At 39.7% G+C, this 16,690-nt stretch overlaps 1 protein-coding gene across 4 annotated transcripts in view; it reads right to left on the bottom strand.

Moving 5' to 3' along the window:
- Positions 1-13,656, bottom strand: part of SLC35D1 (solute carrier family 35 member D1) — a 55,064-nt gene extending 41,408 nt beyond the window's left edge. For 2 of the 4 annotated variants that reach the window (XR_683066.5, XM_001151573.7), the window contains exons 1-8: positions 13,021-13,645; positions 12,172-12,205; positions 11,987-12,073; positions 11,228-11,295; positions 9,645-9,716; positions 8,996-9,064; positions 6,476-6,578; positions 1,415-1,507 (exon numbers count right to left, since the gene is read on the bottom strand). Coding sequence is in view for 3 of the 4 variants with exons in the window: in XM_001151573.7 (XP_001151573.2) it covers positions 1,415-1,507; positions 6,476-6,578; positions 8,996-9,064; positions 9,645-9,716; positions 11,228-11,295; positions 11,987-12,073; positions 12,172-12,205; positions 13,021-13,223 (729 nt within the window). In the remaining variant the exon portion in view is untranslated. Of the gene's footprint in view, positions 1-1,414; positions 1,508-6,475; positions 6,579-8,995; positions 9,065-9,644; positions 9,717-11,227; positions 11,296-11,986; positions 12,074-12,171; positions 12,206-13,020 lie in introns of all 4 variants that reach the window. The other 2 variants (XM_063800740.1, XM_009460255.5) reach the window with 2 other exon arrangements.
- Positions 13,657-16,690: the final 3,034 nt, after the last annotated feature.

Raw genomic sequence — 16,690 nt, 5'->3', positions numbered from 1 at the left:
AAATTAATTCTTCCAACTTTCTCAAATTGGCCTCAAGATTTAGAACCATATATCAGACCATATTCTTGTCCCAAAGCTGGAGAGTGAGGGGTGCTTCTGCTAGTCGCTAGTCTGCTCCAAAGCCCACAGCCTTTGGAGTCAGGCTTGGGTTTAAATCTTGACTCCACTATTCCCCAATAGTATGACACTGGACAAGTTTCTTAGTCTCTCTGAACCTCTCCTTCCACATTAGTAAAATAGGTATAATTAAAATTTTCTTGACTGTTATAAAAACTACATTATATTAAATATACAAAGTGACTAACACATAATAGGGATTCAATAAACGTTAGTTTCTTGTCCCATTTTTTTTCACAGCCACAAAATACTTATTCAATACTCTTTATTAGAGAAATAGCTGTTTCCTACTTTGGTGTCATTTTTAGGCCTGCTGGCAGGTAGGTCACAGTTCATTAAAACATTTACACGTATATTCAAGATGACCTGTACCAGTTCTTTAAAAGAAAGAGGTATGATGGGCGGGGGGGGGAAACAGCTTCATAAGCTGTCAGTCTCCAGCCTTTGGTTCAAGAACAATTTAATAGTCCAACAGCTTTTAAAAATCTCTTTTATTTTAGCTTCCACAAACTTGTAAAAATCACGGTCTTTAGAGTAAATGACCAACATACTTATTCTGAAGAAGTTACTAGCCAGGGGAATCATTAGAAGGAATCTTGGTACAGAAATCCTTGCCATAATTCTGGATTTCCATTTAGTTTGCAGAATTTTGTGAATTCTGACAATATGTTATCAATTTGTCTCCTATATGGGCTTGTTTTAGACAAAAATTCTTCTCCAGATTTATTTTACTACTCTATTCTGTATTTATTTAGCTAGACATTTGCAGAAAATTGGTAAACTACTATATTAGTTGTTCTTTATAAGGTTAAGTTGCCACACAATGCTAAATATCTCCTGAGAAAAAAAAAACAAGTTGGGAGTTAAACCAGAATGACAACTGTACACTAAAACTGAGAACTTCTAGCAATGCCTAGCATTTTGTTTAGGATTTGGAGAATTTTACTATTTCAAGATTTTTGTTTCTCAAGGATAGTTTACTACTATTCCTATTTTATAGTTTAGCAGAAATGTAAAAATTCCCTTCCTCTATCCTTCTGGCATGTAAGAAAAAGACACTAGCTGGCAAGCACTATTTTTATGTTGACAGCAGAGCTATTTTGAGTCATCTTAGTACTATCCAATGTTTACGCCAAGAAAAGAGGTTAGCATGACATTAGCAATTTAAAGAGTAAATGCTCAGTTTTTGGTCACTTAATAAGCATATTTCTTTTGAACAACAAAGCCTATCTTTTCATCATAAATAATAATGCAGTTCATCAACGTAAGCCATTAAACCGTAATTAGAAAGTCCTACCTTTTGTGCATCTCCTGTGAAATACGCAATGGCCAGGGTGGGCAGAATCATGAACAGTGCATTGTAATAGAGCAGTCCATATTTTCCCAGCTCCTAGGACAGTAAATAATTAGGTGTTTCATCTGCATTTTGTTCTAGCAGATACAACACTGTACAAAATACCACTCAAACTACACATAAATACACAAACACACACACCCTCCCCTACAACATACACAGCAAATGAATTAAGTTAGAAGTTTTGCAAACATTAAGAAATAATCTAAACTTTCAAGACCAAACAAAGCAAACTTACAAAATTTTATACTTACTTGAAATAAATTCCTCAAGTGCTAAGATCAGAGAAATAAAAATGACTACTGGCTGCCTCAAAATAGCAAGTAGAAAAGAGGTTATTTTGAACACATACACACACACACAAACACACACACAGCAATATCAAAACATCTCTCTGAAGCCATTCTCTTTCCAGAACTGAATCAAGACTGAGTATGTCTTGGGCTTTTCAGAAGCCTAGCACAGTGTCATTTAAGAAAGATGGATGAGGCCGGATACAGTGGCTCACACCTGTAAACTTAGCACTTTGGGAGGCTGAGGCAGATAGATTGCTTGAGCCCAGGAGTTCAAGACCAGCATGGGCAACATGGTGAAACACTGTCTCTACAAAAAATACAAAAACAGCCAGGCGCGGTGGCTCACGCCTGTAATCCCAGCACTTTGGGAGGCTGAGGCAGGCAGATCACCTGAGGTCAGCAGTTCAAGACCAGCCTGGCCAACATAGTGAAACTGTCTCTACAAAAATACAAAAATTAGCCGGGCATGATGGCGGGTGCCTGTAATCCCAGCTACTTGGGAGGCTGAGGCGGGAGAATCGCTTGAACTCAGGAGGTGGAGATGCAGTGAGCAAAGATCGTGCCATTGCACTTCAGCCTGGATGACAGAGTGAGACACTCCATCTCAAAAAACAAAAACAAAAACAAAAACAAAAAAAACAAAAAAAACCTAGCCGAGCATGGTGGCACGTTCCTGTAAATCCCAGCTACTGGGGAGGCTGATGTGGGTGGATCACTTGAGCCTGGGAGTTCAAGGCTGTAGTGAGCCAAGATAGAGATTGTGCCCCTGTACTCCAACCTGGGTAACAGAGCAAGAACCTATCTTAAATTAAAAAGAAAAACAAATTAGCCAGGAATGGTGGTGTGCACCTGTAGTCCCAGCTACTCAGGAGACTGATGTGGGAGGATCCCTTGAACCCAGGAATCCAAGGGAGGCTGCAGTGAGCTCTGATTGTGCCACTGCATTCCAACTTGGGCAACAGAGCAAGACCCTGGCTCAAAAACAAAACAAACAAAAAGCACAAAGCAAACAAACAAAAAAAGATGGCCAGATTCAGACACACAGAGTGAGGCCTAGACCAATACCAACAGACAGCACTTCTCAGTAAAGTATTTCCGAAAATGTGTACATGAAGTACAATGAAGATTAAGATTACTATAACTACAACTCCCAGAACACAATATGACTTACTGGGTTCTTAGCTACTAGGGAGCAACAAAGAACAACACACATCTTCAAACACAGGGAGCCTGTAAGAACTCTGAGTCCACCTTTGATTCACACACTTCTGGGACATTCAGCATGAAGCAGTCTCCTGAAAATGCAGGCCAGGGTTTGAGAGGTGGGAAGTGGGGACAGTGAGGGAGTGGTAAGGATGGGGGCATAACACTTGCCTAACTCCTGTGATTGAAAGATTACTGACTGATGAGAAAAGTCGAACTGCCTTCTCAAAAGCAGCACTGAAAAATTGGAAATAAATACCCAACAATAGAAAACTAGCTGATTAGGCTGGGTACAGTGGCTCATGCCTGTCATCTCAGCACTTGGGGAGGCCAAGACAGGCGGATCGCCTGAGGTCAGGAATTTGAGACCAGCCTGGCCAACACAGAGAAACCCCGTCTCTACTAAAAATACAAAAATTAGCCTGGCGTGGTGGTGCACACCTGTAATCCCAGCTATTCAAGAGGCTGAGGCACAAGAATCACTTGAACCCAGGAGACACAGGCTGCAGTAAGCTGATGTGCCACTGCACTCCAGGCTGGGCGACAGAGTGAGACTCCATCTCAAAAAAAAAAAAAAAAAAAAAAAAAAACCCTGAAGGAAAACTAGCTGATTAGATGATTAGACTATAACTAGCTATACAATGAAACATTACACAGCCACTAAAAATGTTTAATGAGGCTGATTGACATAAAAAGGTGTTCAAGAAATGGTACTAAGTGAAAAATACAAGTTAGAAACTATATCATCCCTTTTTTGCTTAAAATTTTAACATATAGATAAGTGTGCACACACATACACATACACACACAAAATAAAGGATATCCACCAAAACAGTGCTTCTCACTCGATGATAGTATTAAGGGAGACTTATGTTTTCTTCCTCTTGCTTATCCATGTTTTCTACTACTTCTATCATAAACATGCATTATTTTATATAATATTTTAAAGTTAAAAAGTTTTAAATTCGATAGCCACATTCAGGTCTAAAATGCAGCACAAAATCTTTATGCCATATGACTCATACTCAATGGACTATGATTGTAAGCAGTCCTGATATTATCAGTAATAAAACTCCTGATTGGCTGCCCTGCCTATGGAGTAGCCATTCTTTTGTTTCTCTACTTCTAAAAACAAAAGAAAACAAGAAAACTCCGGATGTATTAAAAAGCACCTCAGCATGGCCGTACTGCCTTACTGCTTCTGGGATAAACCAAGTAACTGATTGCTTATGGTCACCACAAGCACCAGTGTAAAGGTGTGCCTCATGTGTACGGCAGCAAAAAAAAAGCCATACTGGGAACCTTTAAGAAGGGTGCCCAGTCAGCAAGAGACATGAGTGTTATCCAGGAAGCAGATGATATGCATGGAGGCACACATACACACAAATACACATCATCCAGTAAACTGACAAACAGCAAAAACTTAAATGCCAAAACTTCTGTTTTTCTTTATACATTTTAATTGTTTTGAATGTCTTTCTCCCTGCCTTCTTAAAGTACACTGACTGAAACTACATTTAGGGCATCATTATAAACATGTATTATTACATCTTATGATACATTGTTATGCATCATAAATCTGTATTATTATGTTTATGTATTATGTTCTTATTCAGTGTTGCCCTTAGGGCTGTTTAATAGACCCTGTATCTTTTTCTTCTTCTTCAGTATTTCTGTCTTTTATAATCTGTTTCTCTTGTTAGCTGACCTTTTATACTGCTGGTAAACCTCTCTGCCTCTAAATAGAATTCTACCTTCTAGTTTGTTGCTTATAAGATATGAGCTAGGAAAAGTAATCAATGAACTTAAAAGTTCTAGTATGAATAAGTCATAGTGATTTCTAAGCGAGAAACTGAAGGGCTCTCCTAGGAATAAAACACTCAGAAACTTTGATTTTTTTTCTAGATTCTAGGATATACTATAGATTGTACTAATATGGTAGCCACTAGCCACATGTAGCTAATCCAATTTAATTATAATCACATAAAACTACTGATTTCAGTTTCTCAGTTATTTTCAAGTGCTCAAGGGCCATGCATGGCTAATGACCAGTTAATGGAAAGCAGAAATATAAATTTCCAATGTCACAGAAAATTCTATTAACAGTGCTGTTTTAGACAACTGAAGCTGCTGGACAAATCAAATGTCATTAATAGTATCTATTTTCCAAAGCAGCAAATGGGCTGAAGAGAAGAGTAAGATCAATCACTAACTGCTACCTTTTCTCTAGCTATTTTAAAAAGATAAAAATTCTTACTAGTAGCTTCCATTAAAATGCAACCATCATATAGATTCATCAAAGCAAATAAATGGAGGCCAAGACATGCATATTTAAAGAAAATGGATTGGAAACAAATCAACACCATCCTTGGTTCTTCAAGCCTACTCCAAAAACAAAAACAAAACAAAAAAAATAAACTATCTGCAAAATAATGAAACCTACTGGGATAGACATTGAATCTACACTTCTTTTCTAGAGGAGCAGGCAAAGCCCCTGGCCAAGGCAAGATCAATTCAATACTAATAGTACTATCAAGCAGGTAGGACACTTGTAGTTATTTATTATCTAAGCTCCCAAAAAGGAGCTTAAGTAGTTTCAGAAACATTCTACACATAATAGAAAAGACTAAAAACTAAGCAGTTAAAGTCATCTGACTAAAGAGAAAATATGGGTAGGAAAATAAGATAAAGTCATGGTCAGTTACAAGATGTAATTATGAGATAAAAATGTACCAGCTGCTCAGGAAAAACTATGGTGACATCTAAGATAAGTATCTCATATGAGTCCTCATATAGGATACATTATGGTATCAAGGACAATTCCTTCAATTAGCCACCCTAGGATATATAAAGTTGAGATCCATTTAGGTGTTTCTTACAGTAATGTAATCTCATAACATAATGTTGCAAAAGCAATATGATTCAAATACTCAGCTTTCTAATAATCTGGCTTGATCTAAAAATAATATATTTAAAGTATATAGTAAACAAATAAACAATATCTGGTAAAGCCAAGGCCAGAAAACACTGTATTGCCCCTAAGAGAGACAGAGATACTAATGCTCCCTAAAAATTCCCATTATTTATAGGGCAAATACATAAAGGCCATTTTTGTTTTGAAGCCCCTTCCAACATTCATTTCCCTTCAAGTCTGCCCAAAGGTTTCCAAGTAGTTCTCTTTCTGCCTCCCAGGTCCCTCGGAAAGTCCTCTAGAATACAGCCATGAACATTTAAAGACACTGCAGTGAACACGCTTTACTTTCCCTACCCCACACGAAGTCAAAATTCACGCAATCCCAGAAAAGCCTGGAATAAAACCTAATTGCTAATTAATTAAAAAATAAAGTTTCTTATGTGAACACTAAAGTACAGGAATTTTACCCTCAGAGAGCCACTATGTCTTTCTCATCCCCAGTAAGTACTTTCTTTATTCCCCACTTCTTCTCCTATGAATTGACATTCCAACATCAGTACACACCTGTTAAAGCTTTAGATTGCTACTTACTTTTGAATCTAATTTTTGTTTTACGTATGCACCATTTGCTGCTGTCAGGACATCGTTTATCAGAATAAAAGCATATCCTTCCAGATCAAATGCCAAGTCAGAGCTGCAAAACATAAGCAACACTTTAAGAACAACTTAAAGAACATGCATTTAATTTTAAACAGATATGAGCTAAAATATTTACAAGAACATATTCTCATCTAGGGAAGTGAATATTAGGCATTTTATCAGCTACTAGTATTTCTTGATTTCTGGTCATAGTTTGCAATTTCACCTCAATAAGGGATTCCTCAGAAATAAGAGGCACTAACATTTAAACACATAATTAGCAACAATCATTCATGTCATTTAATAGCACACCGCTCTGCATTCAAACCCAGATGACAACAAGCACCAAATTACCATTAAGTACATCTGTGAAGCAGGCAGAAGCAGGCAGAGCTCAATTCCATAGACAAGAAAACCAAAAGGATGAGGCCATTAACAAGTCATTTTCTGAAGGTCCACATGAAAGGTAGGACTATCTTGCATAGGTAGTTGGGCCCCTGGGTGAAATTTCTGAAGTGTGGATCATGGTTAGTTCTGAGATCAAGCTAGAACAATGTCTAAGCACATAGCAGGAACTCAAATACTTAAATAATTGCTCAATGAACCTGTGAAGTATAACTTGGGGGTTTAGGGAAACTGAAAATTTCTGGAACTTAGAGTACCAGGCACGAGATAAGAATTTAGTAAATTAAACAGAATAAATGAAAATCTGAGAAAGGTATGCCTTCAGCATACTTCAGCACCCTAGCTAAAATAGTGGCTGCACAGACTCTGATTTTGCAGAGATACTGTATAGGAGCCAAGACTTATCTAATGAGTTCTATGCCACTGCAATTTTAGGCAGGACTAACTTAATGCACACTCCCTACCCCAAGCAGTCTAACAACCTTCTGACTGACTTCAGAGGTCTGAGTTCCCTTCCTTTCAATCTTTTTCCAAGTCAAAGGGTCTAACCAGATAAGGCTGGTCCAGACAGTAATCCTTTTCAGAAGTTTTTGTAGACACAAGAAAGCCCTGAGGAACCCCTGTTGTTTGGTACAATTTTGGGTCCCATCAGCTTCAAGGAAATGTTTCAAAGACTAGCAGGGCACCTCTAAAAAGAAAGGTAGGAGGCTAGTATAGAATTTTTCTCCAAGGGAGGAATATGACATAGAAGGAAAAGCAGTTAGCTATACAGCCAATTTCTAGTAACCAATTACGCCACTCTCTTTTTTTTAGAATGAAATTTTACTTGGAGATTGGACTTGTAAAACAGGACTGGACTGATAATACTTTCTTCCACCTATACTACGGGAATGTGATGATGGTAAATGAGTCAATTCAAGAAGTACACTGGAACTCCTGGATGGAAAACATACGTCTGGCAGAATGTGTGGCATTAGTAAATACATATATGCATGCCCTGGGCTGATTAAAATGTTGTAGAAGACTTCTAGCATCATTATAATTTTCTCGGTCTGTGGGTATACATTTTCCTCATGTATTTTAAAACTAAAACTTAAGAAAAATGGGAAAAGCTTTAATAACCTAATAGAATATCTAAGTTATGGCATTTGTGACATATCTTATGTGAGGCCAATTAAAGCAATGTTATTATTCATTATTCGAAAAGGCAAGCAAATGTTTCATAGTCGTTTTCCTCACCTCACAGAAGAGGAGACATGCTTTTCTTTAGCAGCATGCAAAATTAAGAAACGCCAGGCCAGGCACGGTGGCTCACGCCTGTAATCCCAGCACTTTGGGAGGCCAAGGCAGGCGGATCACGAGGATAGGAGATCGAGACCATCCTGGCTAACATGGTGAAACTCCGTGTCTACTAAGAATACAAAAAATTAGCTGGGTGTGGTGGCAGACGCCTGTAGTCCCAGCTACTCGGGAGGCTGAGGCAGGAGAATGGCGTGAACCTGGGAGGCGGAGCTTGCAGTGAGCCGAGATCCCGCTACTGGACTCCAGCCTGGGCAACAGAGCAAGACTCCGTCTCAAAAAAAAAAAAAAAAAGAAATGCCACATGGTTTATAAAAACACACAGGCTCTGAAGAAAGCCACAGATTCAAATTTCAGCTCTGCCATTAGCCCTGTGACCTTAAGCAAGTTACTGAACTTAAGTTTTAGTTTCTTCAACTATAAAATAGGAAAATTATACCCATACCTCTCAGAGGTGTTGTGAAGAACACATAATAAGATGTGTAAAATGCCAAACATATTGTGTGGCACATGCTATGTGCTCAGCACAACGACAGTAACAAATTCTAAATTACATCAATTTAAATTTTAACAATCCCAAGAATCTTATTTTTGTCAACCTTTATCTTAATACAGCCAAAAAGATTTAACCTTTTCAAGAGTCTTCTAGATGCTTTTCAAAGATATAATTCTTATTTAGGCAATAAAAAATTGTTATTGATAAGTAATCATTTATTATCAATAATTATTGACAATTTATAATGTGCTAGTCATAGGCCCACATCTTACCTGGCAGCTACAAAGGCTCCAATAATCATTGCAAATACAGTCATTTTAATACCCCAAGAAAAAGTCTTCCTACAAAACAAAAAATTTTAAAATACACACGACTTTACTCCCACACTCATTTTACAACAGAAGCAAAAAATGGGATACGCTTTCTCAAAAGCTATAAACAATCATATTTTAAACATTTCTGAGAAACTGATATTTAAAAGAACCCCTTTGATAAAGCAAAAATTTATTGTTATGTAAGTTATTACACCCACTTTTAAAATTTTCACCTATTGTTATTATTAGTGAGTTTGAACTTTTGTGAAGCAGAATTTCTTTAACAGAAAAATGTCACATTCATTTGGAGCTAGACATGAACACTATTTAAAACCTATACCTATGATTCTGATCCAGCTTCTCCCAGTGGCAGTAGTACAGAAATTCTAGAAAGTAAATCTCACGTTCAGATAAGATTTTCAACTCTAATTCATAACCTTCCCAACTACCACTCCCACAAACTATCAATTCCAGCAGCCAAGAGAGAGGGTTGCTTAAACTTCTCAAAAGGTAAGGTAGGAACAAGACAAATAATTTAATATCTCACATATGCTGGGCACCTTTTCAAGGTGATTTAAAGAACAGATATATTAGAAACTTAGCTCACTTGAGTAAAACTCCTTCAGCAAACATTGTAAACAGGATGGAGAACCTTCTCAGAACTGTAAACATTGGCAAGCTGGAAAAAAAAAAAGATAATTAGGTAAAATAGAATTTAACAATTTGTTTTAAACTAAGATTTTCCAAATTGGTAGTTAAAATAATGCTATTCTTCCATTATGGAAATTCCATACAGATTAATTTATGGTTAAACCCCTGCTTCTCTCTAGAAGCAATTCCTACTTGAAAGCCTACAACAGCTGCTTTTAAAAAACTACTAGAAGTGAGAAACATTAAATTAACTACAAAACTTTATTCTGCTAATTATGCAAAACCCTAAGCTGTAAATATGTCAGTTTTTAGTAGAAAAAGGCTTCCTTCTCATTTTTTCACTAGTCTGACCTCCCTTCCCACCCCCTAGACCACCCAAAAACCATCTATGAAAATCTTACCCCATGAAATGCCTTGACTGTCCTTTTGTGGATGTAATTTTGTCTTCATCTAAATTCCCAGAGCATTTTGCTTATACTAATCAAACATACAGCCTCTTGCAATATAGTTATTTCTGAATATATCTTATCTCACTCCAAAGTGCCTTATACTTAGCTGGCAATCAAAGATAGGTGTGAATGAATGGTTGGATGAGATGGATGAAAAAAAGCAAACTCTACACAAGCAGCACTTTGCAGAAGGCCTGCATTTCTTTCCTGGTGGGTAATGAAATGGAAAAAAATGTCCCACCCATGATAAATCTGACCTCCTTGGAACCCTCTTCAGAGATATCATCTTGGTCATTCTGTCAGGTTTCTCGGGTTTTAAAGGAAGAAATGAAAAACACCTTGTCCCTGATTCTCAAAAATCTCTCCATTCTATTTTACAATGCCAGGGTTTTAGCTTGTGTGGTAGTGGTGAAGCCACGGGGTTTCTGTTAAATGTTTTCTCTATTTGTGTCATTTTAATACCACACACAACCGATATGTACACTACAATAAGAGCAGAAGCCAGAAACCGGGAGGTTAGAGGGAAAGACAGTGTTACCATGGAGAGGAGAGCTATTGCTTCTCTCTGAAAATAAGTATGTTGCCTCTACAGTTACATGCCATGTGTAAGATATTAATAATATTTTTATCAGGGTTCTAGCTGATGTTACCTTACTTCACATTAAAAGAAAAACTGCAAAAGTTCTTATGCCTACCCTCTAATTTTGCTGTGTGGAAGTTGCCTAAAATATTTATGAACTATATTAAAGAACTGAAATCCCAGAAGCCTAGTATATATCTTCACTATTGTGGCTCTAGAAAAATAATAAAAATTTCCTATCATAGCATTTTATAACATTTTAAGACTTCTAACCTCAAAATGAGGCGTAAAAAAACAAAAACAAAAAACTCCTCTTTCTCTTCAAAGAAAAGAGCATAAACTATAAACTAAAACCTTTGGCACCACCTTCATTATTTAGTAGTAATAGAAGCTTTCTGGTCCTTTCATTTTTTTCCAGAATCAATAACAATGTGTTAAATATTTGACATTCAAGTACAATTTTAAGAATACATTATATTAACCTCACTAGTAAAATAAAGTTATCCATACTTCAGTTTCTTCGTGCTGAACAGTCCCGTGATTTGGTTCCCAAAATATAGTAGAGGTAGTGGAAACGTCTAGAAAATTTAAAAAGGGATAACAAAACTCAATAATAAAGATAGCTAAAACAAGGTCCTTTCAAACAGAAACAATTTTGTTTATATGATCAAAATTTTTTCCACTTAAAACGTAAGATTAGTTATCATACACAATTTTGACACCCAAACACCCAAACAACACTTATGCTTGGATAAACAACATTACTATAGCAGAAAGAAAGGGAGGAAGGCAGGGAGAAAAGACAGAAATATGAATATGATCAATGTGAGACAGAAACATCATTTGCTGTAAAATATGATAATGTATTAGAGCCCATGGCTCTAATGTCAGCAGAAAAAGTAAAGGCATTTCATCTTCGTTTGCAGTCAAGCAGAGGCAGACAGTATAAAATAAGCCCAAAGAATAATGAATGCAGGATACACTGGCTAGATTAGATGGATAGAGAAACTGCAAAACTATTGTACTCTCAACAAGTGTGCATTAATTAAAAACAGAAGAATATTCCTATGTTATTTTTTCTCTTAAGTTTAAAGAGATTGTAAGCCTTCTTTGACACATATTACTACTTTTATTCTTTACATTCATTATAACCACTCTAGACTGGGCAATTTTGAGGCTGCAATTTTTAAATACGCAAGGCACTGATAAAATATGTTAATACATACTGACTTCATTTCACAAAATAAAGTATCGCTTTTCTTCTTTTACCTTTCGAGGTACATTTCTGTCAAGGTCAGGAAACTTGACTACTCTGAGCGCCTTTCCCACCCAGAGAACTGCCACTGTGGCCACCATCTGTAAACAAGAGAACACAGATTCACTGTTCTACACATAAAGACACACACAGAAGTTCTAACAACATAAACCACGTAACGGTGAGGATTCCAACTAACCTGGCCAAGTCCAACACATAGTGAGGAGGGAAATCTACAAAAAGGGCAAAGAAAAAAACAAGATCAGAACAAACCTAACTTAGCTCTGTGAATTCAATTTGCACATCGGCAACGTTAATAAGGCATTCCGATACAAGCCACACCAACGTCCGCCCCTAAATCAAACAAAAATCTTGGGAGAAAACTCTGCCTGTTGGTTGTCAGTCCACCCCGCTGATGTAGCCTCGGGCGGCCGCTTGTCCCATCTTGTCCGAGTCTACAGTTTCAGTCCGCTGCCTGCAAAGGATTTCTCAAGGCAGTGCAGATACAGATCTCTGCAACGGTTTCACACACCTTTAAAAAAAAAAAAAAACCAACTTCTGCCTCTGGGTCCCAGTGTTAGCAAGGGAATAATTGTCTGCTGGGGTGAGGATGCGTACGTCCCCAGAGGCTGTCAGCGGGTGCAGGGGACACTGAAGCCCCGGCCCCCTGTCCAGGCTGCGGAGGAGGGAGGCTTCCCTCGCTCTCCTCTCTGATCGACAGGCATAAGGGCTCAAAAGTCACCAAGCGAATCACTTTGCTCCATCTCTCTGAAGGGCAGGGTTTTCGGGGCGGTGCGCCCAGGGCATGGCAGGCGAGCCCCAAACGTGCCGGGCCGGCCGGAGCTCCGCGCAGGGAGCGGACCCCGGCCACAGGCCCGCTCGCCAGGCCGGCTCCGCTGCCCGGGCCGCGCGCGTCAGCCGCCCGCCCTCCCCAGCTCCCGCCCAACTTTGTTCGGCTTTAACTTTGGCAGTCAAAGTCCAGGGAGCCGGCGCCGCGCCGCCGCCCGCTCCTCCTCCGCGGCCTGGGCCGCCGCCGCCTCGGCCCTACCTGTAATTGGTGAGCACGCTCTTATTCACCACCACGATCAGGAAGGAGCTCACGCCGTAAAAGCCGGCGGCCAGCAGCTTCAGAAACACGGTCAGCGTTTCGGCCGACGCCATCCCCAGCTCCTCCTCATCTCGGAGTGTGGAGGATTTCGCGGGGGCTTCTCCTTTAACCCGAGCATGCTGACGTCTATGAACTTCCGCCATGGCTGCCGCAGCGGCGGTGGCCTGGCGGCGGGGCCTAGCGGCTCGGGGTCCTGCAGCGGCGGCTCCCAGGGGACTCGAGGAGTTGGGGACCGCAGACTAGGCCAGCTGCGCGCTCGCCGCCTCGACTCCCCGCTTGGCCGCCGCCTGTCCCCGCCCAGGGGCAGGGACGCCGGGGTTCACACCCCTGGAGACTTTGCTCGGGCATTGTGCAACGCGGGGTCAGAGAGTAGGGCCGCGCCGGGCTTAGCCTGGGCAGGGGTTGGAGAGAGCCTGGAGAAGGGGCAGTGGCGACCCCCCTGCCCGAGGCGGATAAGGAGAAGCCAGGGGAACTACATCGAGACACCAGAGCGCCGGGCGACAAACCACAGACGCCGGGTGACAGTCGCCCTGCGCCTGCGCACGAGCACGCGCTGGGTCTCTCCGCGGGGCGCGTACCTGGGGCGGGGGGAGTCTGGTGGCAGAGGGGCTGGAAGGCCGTATTCTCCGGATAACTCCCGCAACTAAGTGCAGACCCTCCTCCCCTCTGTTACAGCTGGCCGGCCAAGTAGTTACATACACTGCGTCTAGACTAATTTTGAATGCTCTTTTAGTCTCTCTTGCAGGGGGTAAAAACCCTTCAAAAGTATCAGATGTGGATCAACAGTAAACACTCAACGAAAATTTCATTCTGCAATGCCTCAGGCTTCTTACATTTTCTGAACCCAGAAAACACCAAACAATACTTTCTTTTCAGATTGAGAAGTTTCGTTTGTTTGTTTTAAGAAAAATGTTGACATATCCCAAAAAGTAGCAAGATAAGCAGCTTGGGGATTGGGGAAAGCACAAGGTGTTTGGAGCCTAAAAGACTTGATTTCCAATTGTAGGATTCCTAGAAATGACGATCCCCCCCCCCCCCCCCCCCCGCCCAAAACACACACACTCCTTATTGTGTGTCTTGGACCAATTAGATGACTTCCCTGAACCTGATCTCTGTGGATGTGTAGCTAGCAAAGAGCTAGTTTTCGGTAAATGGTAGTCATTATTATATAACAGAAGCAAATCATTATGATCGGTTTAAGCAAAGAAATTACATATTGAACTTTAATAGATTAGGAAAGAAGAACTTTGAATTATTTTTCTAAGTGCTTGGTCTGTATCTTTTTAAATTTCTTCTTTTTTTTTTTTTCTTATTTTTATATTTTGGTAAACCAGGTATAGTGGTTCACACCTGTAATACCAGCACTTTGGGAGCAGGTGGAATGCCTGAGCCCGGGAGTTTGAGACCATGCTGGGCAACAAAGTGAGACCCTGTCTCTACAAGAAAATAAAAAAATTAGCCAGATGTGGTGGCGCACGCCTGTGGTCCCAGCTACTCAGGAGGCTGAGGTGGGAGGATGGCTTGAGCCCAGGAGGTCAAGGCTGCAATGAGCTATGATCATACTACTGCACTCCAGCCTGGGCAACAGCACAAGACCATCTTAAAGAAAGAAATAAATTGTGGCAAAATATACAAAGTGTAAAATTTATCATTTTAACCCTTTTTGAGTATGCAATTGCATGGCATTAACCGCATTCACATCCTTTTGCAACCATCATCACTAATCCATCTTTAGAACTTTTTCACCATCCCAAAGTGAAACTCTTTCCCCTTTAAACAATCACTCCCTGTTTCCCTACTTCCTTCCCTCTCTGCTGTTAACCAGTGTTCTACTTTCTGTCTCTGTGAATTTGACTACTCTAGGTACCTCATGTAAGTGGAATCATGTAGTATTTGTCCTTTCGTGATGAACTTACTTCATTAACATAATGTCTTCAAGGTTCAGCCACGTTGTAGCATATGTTAGAATGTCCTCCCTTTTTAAGGCTGAATAATATTCAATTATATGTGTATAATTGGTTTATATCTTTTGAGTTACTTTGAGAACACCTATGTTCTTCAAGTGTTTCTTAAAAAACTGGCACACAGGATGAGGTTCTTAACGTAGCCTACAAGGTCCTAGATAATGTGGTTCCTACCCACATCTCCAGAGGTGCTATTCACGTTTCCCTCCCCTAAGGTGCAGATAAATCAACAATGTGGGTTCCGGCTTCTGTGTCTTTACTCTCATTATTCCCTCCATCTGGGCTGCTTTTTCTCTTCCTCCTCTCACCCAGCTCCTGAAAAACTCTTACATTTCCTTCCGTATTTTGGCAGAACAGTACCTCTTCTCTGGGCAGCCTTCACACTGCCCCCCACTTCCCTCTACATAATTGATCTCTCTCCTTTGTGCCTCTCCTACCGCATCTTTATATACCCCCTTTGTAGAGTGTCCATCTGCTCCTGCTGCTATAACAAAATACCTGAGACTGGATAACATATAAAAAATAGAAATTTATTTTCTCACACTTCTGGAGGCTGAGAAGTCCAAGATCAAGGTGCCACCTTAACCACTGCATCCTCTGAAGGGGAAGAACACCATGTCCTCACATGGCAGAAGGGACAGAAGGTCAGAAAGGGACAAACACTGTGTGAAACCTCTCTCATAAGGCATGAATCCTACTCACAAAGGCAGAGCCCTCATGACTTAGTCACCTCCTAAAGGGCCTGCCTCTTAATAATATCACATTGGTGATTAAGTTTCAACATATGAATTTTGGAGGACACATACAGACCGTAGCAAAGGGGCTCTGCATTACATGTTTACATATCACTCTCTTCCACTAGACAGTTGCTTCTTGAGGACAGGGGCAGGCAAGGATGCCTAACACAGTTTAGATATTTTAGTTGATTGAATCAATGAAAACAAGGAAAATGATTAAATTTCTTCCTTGACTGCTAGCTTCAAAAGGAAAAATAACTAAAACATTGTATTTTAAGAAACATCCTTGCAGAAAAAAATATTATAGAAGTAACAATGCCCCTCATAATAAAAAGCAAATATATACATATATACACATTTTTACACATTTTAAAAAACATACCTGGAATAGAACCAGAGAAGAACACTAATCCTCAAGCCACACACTGCTGCTGACACTTAGTAGTTTTGTGACCTTGGGCAAATTACTAGACATCACTGTGCTTCAATTTCCTCACCTGTAAAATGGGGATAACAATAGTACCCACCTCATAGAGTTACAATGAGAATTAAATGAGTTAATGAATGTAAAGTGCTTAGAACATAATATGAGTGTTTATTACAATTACTGTTATCACTAGTATTATTAGGCAGTCTTCCTCTTTTCACTTACTATTCCTTGATGGTCTTTCTGTGGCAACGCTTAAACTTAACCTCATTCTTTTCAAAGGCTTCAGAGTATTCCATTAGTTGGATGCATCATCATGTAACCCTATAGACATTTAAGTTATTGCCATTTTTCAGTGTACAAACAATGCTTGTCCATTCAACTTTGTGCAAGTATAAATTTCTAGAAGTAGAATTGCTTAGTTAAGGCTACTTTTTAATAAAAAAATTAATAGAATTGAGGAAATTCCAAATTAACAACCT

The sequence above is a fragment of the Pan troglodytes genome, chromosome 1, assembly GCF_028858775.2.
Source record: "Pan troglodytes isolate AG18354 chromosome 1, NHGRI_mPanTro3-v2.0_pri, whole genome shotgun sequence".
Classification (NCBI taxonomy): domain Eukaryota; kingdom Metazoa; phylum Chordata; class Mammalia; order Primates; family Hominidae; genus Pan; species Pan troglodytes.
The sequence above is the reverse complement of the archived record's forward strand: the minus strand, read 5'-3'. Positions and strand labels throughout refer to the sequence as shown.